This window comes from Petaurus breviceps, unplaced genomic scaffold (assembly GCF_028583685.1).
Source record: "Petaurus breviceps papuanus isolate PSGF00001 unplaced genomic scaffold, PetGlider_PUasm1.0 178, whole genome shotgun sequence".
Classification (NCBI taxonomy): Eukaryota; Metazoa; Chordata; class Mammalia; order Diprotodontia; family Petauridae; genus Petaurus; species Petaurus breviceps.
In genome coordinates this window covers 34,094,018-34,111,921 of record NW_027185777.1, presented here as the reverse complement: position 1 = coordinate 34,111,921, position 17,904 = coordinate 34,094,018, and the positions used below count along the sequence as shown (strand labels likewise).

Sequence of the window (17,904 nt, the reverse complement as noted above, 5' to 3'; positions counted from 1 at the left end):
AGCAAAGACTTAACTATTAATATTATTGTGTGAATATTAATATAAAAGTTGAGGGAAAGAGTTTTTAGTCCTCTTTTGGTAGTTTACTTAAAAATTATTGATTTCAGTAAAATAGAATGATATAAATATTATTCTCTTTATTGTTTTAGATTGTTTCCAGTTTTAAGACTACAACATCAAGGGCAATTTGCCAACTAGTGAAGGAATATGTTGGCCACAGGGATGGAATCTGGGATGTGAGTGTTACAAGGACACAGCCGGTGGTGTTGGGGACCGCTTCTGCTGGTAAACTTTGAAAGATTTAAAAACAAAAAAACCCAATCATTCAACTACAGTTTTTGGAAGCTAAATAGCAATAACTGACATTGCTGACATGATGCTGACTGAAATAAAATAGTCTAATTGAAATATTTATTAATCATAAAACCTAAAAGTGATTTAGGATTGAAGTTTGAGCACCTCACATTGTAAGTGAATTAAGCAGTAAGAACTGATGTCAGGATAGCCTTGTCTAGCTTTTTTGTGCTTTTGTTTTTTTTTAAATTTTTTGTTACCACTTCTAATTGTTTAAAGTATTTTGATAAACAAAGTATTTCACTTTTTCTTGCGTGCTGACACGCTTAAGAAAAAGGGGTATTTCCAAATATAAATTCCTGTAAACTGAAATTATTTTATGTAATTACACTTTCTTTACCTATCACTATATTTAACTTGGGAGTAAAACTAAGCTTTTTTGAGCAACTCTGTTCGTTCTCCCTCTTTAATCTACCCTTTTGGGGAATACTTCTCTGATTATTTTGCCCCTTGCTATTATTATTTATTGTTAAATCATTCTGGTTATAGGAGCCTATTCAGCTTTAGTTTCTTAGTAGAATTCTATTAATGGAATTTTCTTTATTATTTTTAATAAGTGCACTCTAAGATGCCATGTATGGTGTGGGGGTGTTTAAAGTTTGAAGAGATCCCTAGAAAATAGCTTAATAACAGTAGTGGGGTTTAGTCAGTAGTGACCTTGCAGTTCAACAGAGGATGAACTTTTATTACAGGCTACCATGGGTCTATAAAATAATATATTATTTTCAGTATCCATTTTTAATTAACAAATTTAAATTTAAGGAGGGGGTATCCTGTTATTAAAATATTTTACTGAGCTTGTTGAATATGATTGCTCGTTCAGCCATTTTTTCTAAGAGTAATGTAGAAATGGCAAAAGAAAGCCGTGTTTATTTAGAACAAAGAGGAGCTGAATTTTTCTTTTTTCATCCATAAGGGAATTCCCTCCTGAAAATAAAGGTCATTGCTGAAGTTTTCCTTGGAGTTCTACAGTACTTGATTTGATTGTTAGTACTTTAGAGATCACACAGTCATTTTACAAATGAAGAAAATGAGGGCCCAGGAAGTTTAAGTGACTTTCTAAAAGGTCAGATTGAAATGAGACAGTTTGATGAAACAGACTTTGGCTGAAATCAAATAGTGAAATGGAGTACCAAGAGAAAAACTACTTTTTTTTTTATAATTGCTGAAAATAGGAGATTCAGTCATCTGTATTGGGTGGTTTACTATTCTAAACCATTCTCCTATTTGTAGACAGAGTCCTTACAAGGAGCTTCTAGTGTCCTTAACTGTTAATATTGATTTTCTAATCAGCTTTACTTAAGAGGCATATACTATGCAAGTATTTTTTTTTTTTAAAGCAATCGGGGTTAAGTAACTTGCTCAAGGTTACATGGCCAGTTATTTCTGGGTGTGGTGCTGAGTATCTGAGCCCGGATTTGATCTAGGTCATCCCGACACTGGAGCTGGTGCTCTTACTCGCTGTGCTAGCTGGCCGCCCCTTACTATGCAAGTATTAAAAGATAGCCTATTTAATTTATTTTTTACTTAGTTAATTGTTTTATTCACAGAAAGGGATTTTTAAAATCATTGTAGTCTTAGGAACTAGAATTTAAACCAAAACAAAATCTTCTTTGCCTTAGGAAGGTCTAAGTTAGACTATTTCATAAAATCTCTGATTTGCAAGAAACATTGAGACCATCAAGTCCAAACCATACCTAAAAAGGAATCATTTCCACGACATATTTTACAAGCCTTTGCTTGAAGACTTTCACAAAGGGCAACTTAGTATTTCCCAAGGCAGTTCCACTTCGGATAGGAACATTTTTAGGAATTGTTAGTAAATTTTTTTCTTTAATCAAGTATAAATTCAAAAGAGTCTTGCTGTGTTTAACAATGATAATTTTTTATAGCTAAGATCTTCTTTAATCTGTTCCATATGAGTAGGTAAGGAATTGAGTCTGGAATTAGGATGGAAAAGCTGGAAAATTTCCAATTTCTTTAAAGTCAGATTTTTATAGAGTATTTTAATTGTTTTATTTGTAATGGTGCTAATTATAAGGCCATCAGATATTCTTGTTCCTATGTAAATCGGAAATCCAAGTAAAAATTTTTCTGTTGTCCTTACATCTATTGTCTTGAATTAGAAAACATAATCAAGAATGGGCTATAGCAATATAATGAAAAAAGCCATATTCAGTGAACTATCTAAATTGGCCTTCAGAAAGGAAAAGTAATTTTTCTAGTTTTGTCATATATAAAGGAACTTTATTTAAAATTTTTCTTTTCAGATTTTTATTTTCTGGACATTACAAAGAAAATAACTTTCTCTGTTCTTTTTGTGTATCATGTTTGAATTATTTCTTTGGGTATATCCCAAATAGACAATAAAAGTTGTACTTCCTCATTAATAATTTTTTCAAATAGCCCATAAAAACATCAGTGTCTTTTAAGAATAAGTTGTAAGGAATGTTTTACAATAATGTTATTTAGCTTTATTTTGATTTCCCTTTGAGGATAGATCAATTTCATAGGGCTGTTTTAAAATCTGTTTCAGATTTATTAATTCCATAATTAAATTAATTTTTAAAAATATGATTACCTAAGATAATGCAGATATAAATTTTCCAAGTAACTGACTAAGGAACAATTCATTGGATCAGCTTTGTGGCTCATTTGACAAGTCATCTAGTAAAACAGATGCTATTTGTGGTCACAGCACTCTTGTAGTTGGCATATTTAAGAAAATTTTATTGATCATTTTATGAAGTCAGAATATTAATCTTTGGCCTGTTTTCTGTATTTTCTGCATAATAGATAATGTTCAGATGCAACTTTCCTTTCCTTTCCAGATCACACAGCTTTATTATGGAGCATAGAAACTGGAAAGTGCCTTGTTAAGTATGCAGGTCACGTTGGGTCAGGTAATTCTATGAAGATGTGGAATTATTTTCTGTCAGAGTTTATTTTTTAAATTTTGACTTAATTTATAACATCATCCATTCACATGACTGAATTAAAATACTCTTGGTTGCCACTTGTAATCTGTTGTTGTCTCTTTGTCTTTATAGAAAAGTTAAATACCAAGGAAGGGTAATGCTTTACTAGTGAGATATTACCCTATCAGTAGTAGTATCCAACCTGTTTCTGTTGGAGATTTTCAAGGCCTTTCTGCAGCTTGAGTTCTCTGGCAACTGATCAGGTTCTTCCCTTGAGCACACATAATTTAGACTTCAGGCTACAGAAGATGAAACCCATTCTGTTACTGTAGCTGGATTGTCAAGACTTTGTAGTCCTCAAATTTCATATCATACCAGTTTAAAACATTATTAACTCTGTAGTCTTTGTCATACTTTATATATGTAAAAGTCTTTTGGGCTGTAAAATTTTTTATTCGACTGGAATTTTTACTAGTTTTTCTTATACTTAGCAGTACTATATTAAAGTATTAGTAATAGTCCTTGTGACAGCCATCAGTAGCTTGAGGATTTTTTAAAAATTTTAACAGCTCTAATGTTATAATTTCCATTAAAAATAAGTTGTTCATAATATCTTTCTAAGGACTAACTTGATTTTCTTTCCTCTCTGGTTTACATTACAAAAACTGTAAGAGGTAGAAGTCACCTCTAACTAGTCACCTCTGCTAGCTGCTAGGGTAATTTAGGGAAAGGTTATATGAATGGTTATGGTTCTTATTTTTATGTCTCATACCTTTGTGTCTATTTAAAAAGAAACAAAAATTAACATTGTTATTTGTGTAAGTTATATTTTAGCCTATTAACATTCTGAATAAATGAGTAAAATGTTCAAAGCCTTTTTTACTCCTTGATAGCTTTTTTTAAAATGCCAATGTAATGGATGCTTTGTGTTGTACGTGTTTTTATAAACTGATAAAATATTATATGTTACGTTCCTATCATAACAGTTGGTTTTGTTTTGTTTTTGCAGTAAATTCCATAAAATTTCATCCTTCTGAGCAGGTAGCTCTTACTGGTATGTGGAATGCTTACTCTTTGGATCCTGAATACCTAGCACTGTGTTTGGCATATCATAGGAACTTAGTAAATAGTTTGTTGATTGACTGTTGATGCTACTAATGAACATTTATTGAATATTAAGAATATCATCAGCATTATGTGGGTATTTACTGAACATTCAGCTGTTCTATATAATAAAGTTGGGAGGTAAATGTGTATTTGGTAAGAAGTTTTTTTATTCTATCATGATAGTGCAGTAAAAGCAAGATACTAGCTTTGTGACTGTGAGCATGTCATCTCTTAGGGGCTTAGTTTCTTTATCTGCAAAGTGCTTGCCTAACATATATTGTGAAAATCAAATAGGGTAAAAAAGTGTGAAAATATTAAAATGGTATAATTTTTGTTGCATTTCCTAGCTACATTAAATGAAACATTTACACATGAAAATTCTAACAATATGTACCAAGTTTTTTTTTTTAACTGCATTTTGGGAAGAATAAAATTAACATATATTCCTTGTTTAATTAAGTATATCATAATTAAGAAAGTAGCATCTTGTTTTTGAGGTGTGAATTAACTAAGTCTAATTATATATAGTATAGGTGTTGGGAGCTACATAGAATTTGGCATATCGCTTTATTGTCCTTTTGGCTTCTATTGTCATTTCTCTCTTATACTGTATATGAATAAAGTAGATAGGGAAGATAGACTTGACATTTTATAAAAACTAATTTTCAGATACATTGCATGAAGGTGTCAAGTTATTTTTGTTCATTTTACACATGCAAAAAAGGCAAAAAAGTTGATAATGATACAGATCCATGTCATCAGCTTGAGTACCCCTTCCATTTCAGATCCCAATCTTTCCATGTTTTCTTAACCTGTGCAGTTTTGTTCATTTCTTTTCCTAAATCTTCCTTGGAGGAGCCACCCCTCTATGTTTGGGTCCACTGATATATTCTTTTGGGAGATACCTCCCATCTCCTAGTGCCCTCTCTCCTTATCTACCTTGTATTTATTTGTATTTATTCTCTTTCTGTTTATTCTGAATATATGCATATATGTAATTATTTTTTCCTCTTTTGGAGTATAAGCCCCTTGAGAGTAGAGTTTGTTTCATTCTATTTGTGTCCCCAGTACCTATCCCAGTACTGGCACATAACAAATGCTTATTGAATGATTGATTGTTTCAGTCTGGTCATTCTCACTACATAATCAGCTCACCTACATTTTTTTTGATGTTGTTTCCATGTATCCTTCAGAATTACTGTTTACATGATTTTTCATACACAAGTGAGAATTCTTAGTATGTTTTAGCCATACACTAATCAAGCTATTTTTTTTCATTGCCTTTTAAAGTAACTTTAATTTAGATTGTTTTGAGGTGATAGTTTAATAACTCCTATGTTCTGTATGAAAAAGTGGCAGTATCAGAGTCTGGAATAGCACCTAAAATAGATAAATGCACATAAAAGAAATGAGTGCTAAGGGAAACTTGATTTTAAAAGTATTCAGGAATAGATTTTTAACATCTCTTAAAGAGTCAAAACTTGGGTTCTCCTGACTCCAGGGCTGGTGCTCTATTCATTGCGCCACCTAGACGCCCCAACAGCAATTTTTTTCTTTTCTTTTTTTTCTTATTGGAGGACAATTGAGGTTAAGTGACTTGCCCAAAGTCACAGCTAGTAAGCCAACAGCAATTTTTTTAAACCAAAAAATGGCAGTTAGTGAAACTAATAAATCATCATTTATTGATGCACACGCCAGATTTCTGAAATCTCTCAGATCTTCATGAAAGTGGACTTTGTAGGCTTTGGGGTATGCATATTTTCCTCTCAGCTGATTTTCAGTGTTTATGAAGGTGTGATATTCATTTATTTTCATTCTTTTTTTTAATGAACTTCTGTTCTAAATCTTGATTGATTTTGATCTCTTTCCAGTTAATATAAAGATTTTTTTTGTTGGCTTGAGATATTTTATGGGTTCTTTTTGTCCCCTTTTAGTGACTATTATGATAAATTGGTTAAACTTTTCTAGGAAATGATGGTAATGTCTTTTATAGTACATTTCCAATTTTCTTTTTAAATTTGAAAGAGATGGAATTGATGCCTTCTTTTTTTAAATTTGGTTCAAGCTACTATAATAATGCTTTTTTCTTGTCATTATCCTTTTTTTAAACGTATTGATTTTGCTCTTTACTCTTAACTAGTTAGTAATTTGACTACATTGATAGCTTATACTGAAATGACTGCTAGCAATAATGATTTTTTCTTTTTTGTTAAGATGCAGTCAGTTTCATCTCAGATGTACTCTTTTGGAGAAATTATTCACGATACAAAATCTCAGATTTTTAAAATCATCCATAAGTCTTTGAATATTTTTGTTTCTTGATCCCTAACTATATCATTCATAATTTTTACCATCCTCATCTCATTCTCAGATCTATTTATACAGAGCTGTGCTCTCTTCTGACCTCTAATCTTACAGCTTCAGTTAACTATTAGATTTCTGAAACTGACTGTTCTGTAGATACCCTAAACTTAACATATCAAAAACTCAACTCATTATCTCCCCCTCCCCCCAATAACTTCCTTCTTTCTAATTTTTCTTGTTAATACCACCATTCTTCTAGTAACCCAGGTTCACAACCTAGGTGTATTCCTTGACTCCTCACACTTTTTTGCCTTTCATATCCAAACTGCTGCCAAGTCCTGTCAATTCTACCTTTTCATTTTATCTCATATATACTTCCTTTCTCTGTGACATTGCAACAACCCACATGCAGGCTCTCATCAGCTCATGACAGGACTATTACAATATGACATAACATGTAAATTGTCATTGTCATAACGTATGACAATGACTATTGTAATAGTTTGCTGGTTGGTCTCTCAGCTATAGAACCTTCCCCATAATTCATTCAAAATCATCTTCCTAAAGTGTGGTTTGATTATGTCACACTCCTTCTATTCAGTCATTTCCAGTGGCTCCCTATCACCCCAGGGATCAAATATAAAATCCTCTGTTTGGCTTTTAAAACCCTTCATACCTTGGCCCATTCCTACTTTTCCAACCTTCTTACTTTACTCCCCTGCACATACTGTATGATCCGTAGAATATCATATATAAATGAATAATAGTATAGTAACTTGTCCAAGGAATCCTTTTTTATCTGATCCTAGTTGAAAAAGAAGAGATAACATAATTATAATTATTGATATTATATAGCATTTTCTGTATGCATATATTATTTGATTTGAACCTCATAACAACCCTATATAGTAGGTACTAGAGTTGTTGCTGTTCATATTTTAGATGAGGAAACAGAGGCTGAAAGATGAAATGACTTACCCACCATGGTCACATAGCTAGTAAATGTCAGAGGCTGCATTGGAACCCAAGCTTCCCAACTCTAAGTTCAGTCCTTTGGGTACTACTACATGGAGCCTCTCATTTGCCAGTCTACTACTTTCTCCAGACTTGGGACCATTTTGTATTTCTCTTTGTTTCATAGATTGGCATAGCCAAAATTGTCATAACTTTGTAGCTAACCTTGTGGTAGTATACCTCTCCATAATTTGCTAAGTTACTTACCAGAATATACATCCATTCTGTCACTGGACCTATACATGAAGCTTTTGCAGCTTGGTAGAACCTGAGAAGCATTTGTCCCAGACCTTATCAGTGGAAGCATTTATTTAAGATAAAAAAATAAAATAACATAAAATTTTATATAAATTGCCTTTCCAATGTAGTAAAATGACTGCTAAGACTAAGAAATTATAATATTTTTATAGTATAAACAGCAATGGAAGAGGTAATGTATTAATTTCAAGGTGGTTTATAAAGCATTTCATAAATTGTAGTTAATGTTGTCTTTGATTACATTTATGAAAGTGTTATTCATTTTAAATTCACCATAATATTTTATTTCTTATATAAAAACTTGATGATAAGGTTTTTCTGTAAATATGTAAATACTTCCCTAATAAATGATTTCATTTAGACTACTCTTATAGATGCCCTATTTGAGAAGATGAGTTTTGATATATATGTGTGTGTGTGTATACATACAAACCCATATATATAGATGCACCTATCTCCTTGGGTTATGGGGATCAAATGAGATAATGTTTGTAAAGCACCTTTAAAACCTTAAATAACTATGTAAATGCTTATTATTATGATTTTATATATTATACGTGGTAAAAAAAGTTTACTATAATGAGATTCCATTCTAGATTAAATTAATTGATAGTAAAGAATATTACTTGTGGACCTTGAACATTAATAAGTTTATTTTCCCTCCAATAAAAGGGAGAATATTTTCATGATAATTTATTTGTCTTACTCTTCCCTTTTTTTATAATGGATGATAGTTCACAGTAATATAAAGTTCCAGAAACAATTATTTTCTTTTGTCTTACCAAATGATATTTTTAGCATTTGTCATAAAAATATTGCTCATGTTGCTTAGCCAAAATAACACAAAACATTTTCTGTATTTTATGCATTTTGAGAAATGTGTTTGATTTATTCCTCATAGCATCTGGCGACCAAACAGCTCATATCTGGAGATATATGGTACAGCTACCAACACCTCAGCCTACTACAGATGCTAGCGTAAGTGCCTTTACTTAAATGAAAAATTTAGTAATGTTATAAATTCTAGTTGTATGTATATGTTACTTATGTCTTTTTACATGTTAAGGTTAGACATTTGCCATTAACCTGTGGCATTTTTTAATACAAATACTTGTCATATATTACCTGTTATGTACTTGTTGTATGCTTGTTTGCCATTACCTCATAAGTTTCGTAGCAGAGAAAGCTAAATGATTTGTTAAAGTGAACATCCAAGTTAATTATTTAAAGATACACATTTTGGCCATGACTCAAATTTTGAGGATTTTGAAGTATCTTGCAAGAAAATTACATTTAATTTTTTTGGTTTTGAATTGATTTTGATGTAGATTAGAAAATTAGCAGATTCTGGAGGACCTTATTCTGTCTGAGAATGAATAAATCCTCAATAGGAATTTAATTCTGAACAACTGTAGTCATATTTTAAGTTTAGAAGTAGGACATTTTCTTTATAGTAGAAAATACATCGTAATTGAAATGAATTTAATGTCATTCTTTTATGGATAAATTTTGCCATACCAACAACAGGCAATGAGCTTGCATTTATAATCTTTCAAAGTACAATTCACTAAGGTAATATAAAGCTACCATTGAATCAGGAAACTTAATTGTGTATTACATGGAAAAAATTCATTATTTGCTTAAATTTTGATAGTGATTTCATTTAATTTTTCTCTTCAATGTGTTTACATTGAATATGGGAATCAACTTATATCTGGTTCTGTTAGTGACTAAATTCAGAATTTTGGTCTAATTCGGGGGAAAATAAAGTTTGAATTGTTACATTGTATCATCATTGCAATACTATTTTGTGACTTCACTGATTGATTCAGAGATTTAATTGATGTGGATACTGCCTCCACTGGGTACACATTTTAATCTCTGGTCATCCTAGTAGATTATTTTCATAAATTGCTGTGAATGAAATAATTTATCCTGTGGTGACCTCCCTTCTGGTGATGAACCTTTCCAAACTAAACTAAACTAAACTGGTTCTCATAGTTTGTTCCAGGCCTGTAGTCATGGAATTTGAAGCTTGATAAGAGACATACCAAAACTTATGCTTTACTTGCATATCTTTCTGCCATGGTGAAGCATCAGAGTATAGAAGTTTAAGGGAGAGGTTATTATAGAGTATAATAATTTTTTAAGACTTAGACTTTAAAAACATTTACAGTAACCTGACCTGCTAAACGTGTTGTCAAGTAGAATTTAGGCTGAATCATCTTTAATGAACAAAGATCTAATTTTAATGAGTGCTTTTTATATGGAAATGTTGTAATTATATTCATGAAGTATTTAACATCTTAAACATTTTTAAGCTTTCCATCATAGATGTTAGAGCTGAAAAGGATCAAAGACTGAGGAGTCATAGCATTTTTATCAGTGTTATGCATAAAGTAAAAATTAAGTTAAGTACAATCTACAAAGTTTTCACTAAACTGGTCACATTGCCAATACTTTATTGATAAAATTTATTCTGAATACCATTGGCTAAAAAAAAGTAGAATCATATGGTATATAGCATATAATAATGTTGAAAGGAACCATAAGAAAATATATAGTATAACTCCTTTGTTTTATAGATAAGGAAACTAAGGCCTAAGAGGTAAAGTAACTTTAAGTGACAGAGCTGGAGTTAGGATGAAGGTTCTGTGATTCTAAATCCTGTTACTCTTTCCACTAACCTACCACTTGCGGCTGCTTAGGATACACTCTAATTATGTAAAGGATATATATGTATGTATGCATGTATGTGTATATGTATACATCTGTGAAAACTATATTTCACATATATAAAAGAAAACTATATTATATATACTATATGTGGCACATAGGAAAATTTTATATGTACATGTATATATGTGTTTTGAATGTAATGAAAAATTTTTTCATTATTTAGTTTGAATCAGCAAAAATTAGTTTTTTCATCTGTAAAATCAGGATTGTAATGACAGCTTCTTACAAGATTGTCATTAGGTTCAAATGAAATTATATATATATATGGTGTTTTTAAAACCTCAAAGTGCTATATCAGCATTAGTAATTATTAGCAAAAAACCATAGCTTACATGGCAGTAATACCCTGGTAAACAGTCTTTGTCTAGACAGATAGGCTAAATTGGGTTTAGGTTAACCGATAGGCTTCAGACTTGTTGGTGAGTTCGGGAGATGTCTGCACCAAACATGAAGACTTTCCCAATGGAATGGGTGGATGTATGAAAACAGTTTGTTCCAGTGGCCCTGAAGGCCTGGAATTTATGGCTTGGTCAGATATTGAAGATGTCAGGGTTATCCACTGTATCCAGTGCAAGGTCTTTGTGACTTTTATTTAGCCACTGGGCTTCAGTGACTCAGGAAGAGAGAGTGGGGCTCATGACTGTGCAGCTCGTCCTTACTTAAATCTAACTCACACACAAATCAAGACATGACCCATGATAGCAGTGGTCCAATTTGAAAGTGAAGGACAAACAATGGCAACATTTAACAACCACAGAATTGGTTTAGTATTAGCATAGTGTCTGGACTAGGAGACTTGAAAGTTAAGATTCAGTGATCTTGGTTCTGTGGTTCTTGGCCTTGTGACTGAGGAAATTGAGACCCTAAGAATTTAAGTTACTTCTTAACCTTGGATTTGAATTCCAAATCTGCCATTTACTACCTGTGTAACCTTTGACAAGTTACTTTATTTCTCATGGCTCACTTGCCTTATCTATAAAATAAGGGCTTTGAATTAAATTATCTTTATTGTTCTTTCCAACTTTAAAAACTGTATGATTTTATGATTTTGTTTGCATTTAAATAGGCAACTTTAAAAGTTTTGAGCAGTTTCCTGTGTATCATGTCTTGGTTTATTTTGGTAGAAACTTTATTTTGGAAGGTTCAGTGCTTAGTTTGGAAAAATACCTCTTGTTAGTAAATTTAATTTGCTAACTTTTCCAGAAGAAAACTATAAAATAGTTGTTAATGGGGCATTTAAAATAGAAATTTTAATAATTTTTAGAATAAAATTTATTATACTAGCCAGAATTTTGGTTATGAAACTTTTAAAGTTCTTTTCATTTTGGCCTTTCCCCCCCCCAAAAGACAGAAGAAAAGGATCAACATTTTTAGTGGGAGGTTGAGTAGATAGAAAATATTAAACTAAGAATAACTTAAAGCTTGTATTTGAAACAATCTGTTTATAAATGAAAAATTTAATATTCACATTCTATGCTAGAGTATTCATTTTCTGTTAATTTGTTGTTTTATATTGTACCATCACAAGGGAACTCTGTGTTTAAATCAATGTTTACAACAACTTATTAAGAATGAAGAATTATTTTGCCTACCATTTATTATACCATTGGTTCACACTAGTGAAATATTAGCACCTTTATATGACAGTGACTTTGTTTTTCTGATTTAGTTGATAACTTCTGAGGGACAAGTGGATAAGTAAAATGTTAATTGGTTTTCTAGGAAGAAGAGCAGTCTAATTATGGAGTCTTGCAGTAAAGATGTTTAAATGTATTTACCAACTGTATTTTACATGAGAAAAAGTTCACTTTTATGCCTCTTGTTTTTAGCAACAAATGTCAGGAGAAGATGAAGTGGAATTTTCAGATAAAGATGATGCAGATGGAGATGGAGAGGGTTCCAGTGATTGCCCTACCATTAGGGTTCCCCTAACATCACTTAAAAGCCATCAAGGAGTGGTAATAGCAGCTGATTGGTTGGTTGGAGGGAAGCAAGCAGTAACAGCTTCATGGGATAGAACAGCAAACCTATATGATGTTGAGACATCTGAACTTGTTCATTCTTTAACAGGTACCTTTATTTTTTGTTGTCTCCTTGGAAAAGGGACACACATCTGTCAGATGAGTTTTTTTTTTTTTCAAGTGGCATTAATGTTATTTCTTGTAGGTTTTAGTCATTCAAAGATTTTTTTTTTAATAAAAGTTGCTTCTGAAGCTTATAATAATAATCATTCGTGTGCTCTAGTTAAACAGTTTTCTGACCCTAAACAATGTAGGGAGCTATGTTGTTGGAAACTTAATTTGAAAATATGGATTAAAGGATTGAAGATACTTAAACTTTGAAAAACTGCAAAGAGAAAGTATTTCCTAATCTAATCATAATTGTATTGAGAGCTTCCCAACATTTGGGTGTTTTTAGTTCAGTTCTTCAGTTCTAAAACAAATGTAATTAGTCTGTTACCTTGCATTTTTTATTTTCAGCTCTTGAACGGAATACACTTTTTTATATGTGAATGTCTTCAGAGTGACCTTGGGGGGGTGGAGCACTGAAAAATGAAGCTTTGACATAGTTGGAGTACTTGTATTGACTCATCATGTATAAATAACTTTTTTTCTTTTTTAAGCAATCGGGGTTAAGTAACTTGCTCAAGGTTACACGGCCAGTTATTTCTGGGTGTGGTGCTGAGTATCTGAGCCCGGATTTGATCCAGGTCATCCTGACACTGGAGCTGGTGCTCTTACTTGCTGAGCCACCTGGCCGCCCCTAAGCAATTGGGGTTAATTAAGTAACTTGCTCAAGGTTACATGGCCAGGTGTTTCTGGGTGGGTGCTAAGTGTCTGAGCCCGGGATTCGATCTCCAGGTCTTCTCAACACTGGAGCCGGTGCTCTTACTCGCTGTGCTACCTGGCCACCCCCATGTATAAATAACTTGAACCTAAAAGTAAGCATTTTTGTCACCTTAAATACTTCACACATTGCTACTTCCTGGTTTCTACTTGAATGCATGTCTGAAAACACTAATATATTTGAGGTTTTGTTGAAATTCTAGTCCTAGGTATCCTATGCCTTCTTGATTCTTTTAGAAAAGTACTCATTAAAGTGACTTGTTCATTTTTAATTTCCACCTAAATTGATTCCTCTACATTGGAGTACACTTTATAAAATCTCCACGTTGGTTTTCTTTTTTTTTTGTTGTTGGTTTTCTCTCAAGTAAAGTTCTTTTTTTTTTTGATCAGTGCTTTATTATAGCTGTATTCATGAAAATAAGACATCTTGCCTTTTTGGTATTATAAATCTTCTCATCTGTGGTTGTAGGGCATGATCAAGAGTTAACACATTGTTGTACACATCCCACTCAGCGTCTTGTAGTGACATCATCTCGTGATACAACCTTTCGCCTTTGGGATTTCAGAGATCCTTCAATCCATTCTGTGAATGTCTTTCAAGGTCATACAGAGTAAGTGACAGGTGCTTTCAAAATTCTGATTTATATATTGGATGGGATGTGTGGGTACATGTTGCATTTTAATTTAATTTTCAATATTTAGAGCCTAATGTACTATCTACTTTAGCTAATTTTGTAAAATGTTCATCTCTTGAGCATTGGTCTTGCATTTTGCAAATTTGAAATCTTGAAGGAATTAAGAACAAGTATTTTGATGCTGTCTGGTTTCTTTTAAAATAAATATTTGAACTAAAATTTTCCCATACTCATCAGTCATCATCTTGGTATTTAAAAAATCATTGGCAAATTTTCTTTAGTTTTACTTTTTTATATTTGTAGTCACTCTCATCTTAAATGGAATGCAAAATTTGTTTATGGGATTTTAAGAGTTTTCTTTTTTGGTTTCCTCATTTTTCATCTTTGTAAGCATTTGCTTTTTCATCAGATTTTAAATGGATGAGAAATCAAGAGGACAGGTAGTTCATTAACACTTAACATAACTTTCTCATAGCTATAGATTATATGTTATTAAAGTAAGTGTATTATTTCTGCAATGCTTAGTAGTATATGTTATATGCTTTTTAAAGACTTTTATTCTTTATTTTTCTATTAGCAGGCATTTAGTTTACTTCCTTAGTCACCCTACCGCAGCATACCGCCTACCCATCTTCCCTCTCCTCCCTTTCCCCTCCTGCCCCCCATTGGAAAAAGAAACAAATTCCTTGAGACAAATACATAGGCAAAATAAATTCCCACACTGCCATTTGTATAATATATGTATTTTATTCTGCATCTTGAGCCTATCACTTCTCTGTCAGGAGGTGAATGTTGTACTTCTTCATTGGTTAAGCAAAATACTTTGGGGTTTTTAGAACTAAGAATGGTTCCAGATAGTCCCATCATATTCTAAACCATGCTCATGATAGCTGTGAAATCCTGACTCCTCATTTCTTATTTCTGTTCATTGTTCTAACTGACCCCATCAACACCTTTCTTTTGGATTATCAGCAATCGTTCCACACGTTACAGAGTTTGTCAACAGAAAGAAATCAGAGCATAGTAGAGGTTGACTTTCAAAATTTATCCCTGAACTATTCTCATATTACCACTTGTATTTTGTTATTATACATCTTAGCTTATTATTTGTATGTTGCTTTTACTCTCTGCATTAATTGCCCAAAGAATGCTACAGAAAGACCCAAAACACTTAATTTTCTTTCTTGACTAAAATTTTTTATTATAAATTTAATAATCATCTACAACCATGAACATTTTTGTTTTGCATGCTTAATAAAATAAAATAATAGGAAACCATGAACCTCAGTTACATAGTTTTTACTTATTAAATTTAATGTGGTAACAACAAAATTTCCATATTTGTGTCCCATTTTGAGTTTTTTGTTCTGTGTATTTTTAAGTTCTTCCTTTCTCTCTCCCTTTCTTCCCTACCTCCCTTCCTTCTCTCTCACTACTGACTAACTTATCCAGCCACTGTTGTAACAAACGTGAGCAGTAAATCAAAATAGCAATATATTTTCCATGTCTGAAGTCATTTTGCACCTTTGGTCTGTCATCTTTCTGCTAAGAAGTGTAGACACCATGCGTTATACCTATCCTCTGATATCCTAAATTGGTCAGGGTATTGATCAAAGTTTGTTTTTTTCCCAGCGTGGTTTTCTCCTGCATTATTCTTATCATTGTAGATCTTGATTCTTCCTATTCTAATATGCATCAGTTTATTCAGGTCTTCCTTGATTTTCTTGAATCTATCATATTTATAATTTTTTATGGCACAATACATACAATACAATTTGCTTAGCCGATTCCCAGTTAATTGATGTCCATTTTGTTTCCATTTCTTAGCTGTAGTCAGAAGTATCGCTATAAATATTTTTGTACACATGGGTGCTTTAGCCCTCTATATTTAATTTCTTTGAGGTGCACTGTGTGCCTAGTTAGTTATGCATTTTGGGACAAAGATTATTGCAGTTTAGGGACTTTTTGTTAGTCACTTTCCAGAATTGTTAAACAAATTCACTGCTTCATCAACGGTCCATTAATGAGCCTCACTTCCCCTAGGCCCTCATCCAATTTTGTTTTTCACACCTTGTCATCTTTGCCAATCTGATAAGTATGATGTATAATCTGAGATTTGTTTTATTCACCAATTTATTCATTTCACAGATGAGAAAACTGATACCCAGATAGGTAAATTTCCTAATGTTGCAAGAATAGTTAATGACAAAAAGGTACTAGAATCCAGGTCTCCATATGAATGCTGAAATTTTTTTCCACCATAGAGTGAGAGTGATGTGTGTATTCTGTGGTTAAATTGTAAAGCCAGTCATATATGTACATTCCAGCTTTTTTCCCAAAATCTTTTAAAAAAATGAATTTATTAACGTTTTATTTTAAGCTAATCTGAGTAGCTTTTGTCTTATTCTCCCCTTCCTGTCTAAACTCCTTGAAAAATCCATCTTAATCTGATTCATCTCCATTTTCTATCCTTGAACTCTCTTTTAAACGTTTTATAGTCAGGCTTCTGACCTAATCATTCTACTAAAATTGTTTTTCTCCAGTTTCCGCCATTGTTTTAATTGCCACATCTAATGATCTTTTCTTAGTCCTCATTTTTCCTGATTTCTCTGTAGCATTTGAAACTATTCATCACTTTCTTTACTGTTTTCATTGTAAGGTTTTCTCATTCTTCTCCACCTTTCTGATCACCCCTCAATCTCCTTTGAAGGATATTCTTATTGTAAAGTGCTTTGCAAACCTTTAAACACTATATAAATGTTAGCTGACTATGTCTGCTAACCATGGGTGTATCTCAAAGCTCTGTCCTGTGCCTTCTTCATTTTTCTCACTGTACCATCTCATTTCTTCATGTCATCAATTTCTGTAGGTTCCTTTATCTCCATGCAATTGATTTCATGAGCTATATGTTCACCCCTATTCTTTCTTTTTTTCTGAGCTCCAGTCCATATCATCAATTCCCTGTTGAACTTTTCATATTTAATGTCAGGTGAGCATCTCAAACTTGTCCAAATCTCAAATCTCAATTTGTCAAAATCGTCAAATCTCAATGTCCAAAACAAAACTTATCTTCTCCCTTCCCTCCCAATTTAGCCTTATTTTAAATTATATAGTTACTGTTGAGGGCTCTACCATCCTCTTTGCTACTCAGAGTTTGCAATTCCTCATTCTCACCCCAGACAAATTGTCATTTGCCATGTATTTCTCCAATGTGTCTCCAATGCTCTTTTCACACAGCTCCACCCATGGTGCTAGTCTTCATCACCTCTGTCCTGGACTACTGCATAGCTTTCTATTTAGTTTTTGTGCTTCAGGTCTCCTCACTCCAATCTATCTTGCATGCTGCTGCCAAAGTGTTTTTCCTAAGGTATAGTTATTCCCATGTCACTTTCCTACCTAATAAACTCTAGTAGTTTCTGATTACCTTAAGTTCTTTTTAAAAAAAAATTTTTTTGTCATTTAAAGCTCTTTACAACCTGACTACTTCTTATTACTCTTGCTGTCTTCTTACATTACCATTCATGCACTCTTTGATCAAGCTTTACAGTCTTTTTTGTTGTTCTTCACATGTGATTCTTCATCTTTCATTGCCATGATTTTGTACTGGCTGTGCCCCCACTTTGTCTTGAAGCCCTTTCCTCTCACTTCTGACTCTTAGAATCCTTGGCTTCCTTGAAGAATTAGTTCAAATGCTGTCTTGTGCAAGGGAACTTTGCTGGTTCTGGATCA

The 17,904-nt window shown here is 32.5% G+C and overlaps 1 protein-coding gene across 1 annotated transcript in view; it reads left to right on the top strand.

Moving 5' to 3' along the window:
- WDR37 (WD repeat domain 37) overlaps positions 1 to 17,904 on the top strand; it is a 98,736-nt gene that overhangs the window by 45,864 nt on the left and 34,968 nt on the right. The window contains exons 6-11 of the mRNA XM_069086537.1: positions 150 to 285; positions 3,186 to 3,257; positions 4,282 to 4,326; positions 8,857 to 8,933; positions 12,524 to 12,764; positions 14,010 to 14,151. Of these exons, the coding sequence (XP_068942638.1) occupies positions 150 to 285; positions 3,186 to 3,257; positions 4,282 to 4,326; positions 8,857 to 8,933; positions 12,524 to 12,764; positions 14,010 to 14,151 (713 nt within the window). The remainder of the gene's footprint in view (positions 1 to 149; positions 286 to 3,185; positions 3,258 to 4,281; positions 4,327 to 8,856; positions 8,934 to 12,523; positions 12,765 to 14,009; positions 14,152 to 17,904) is intronic.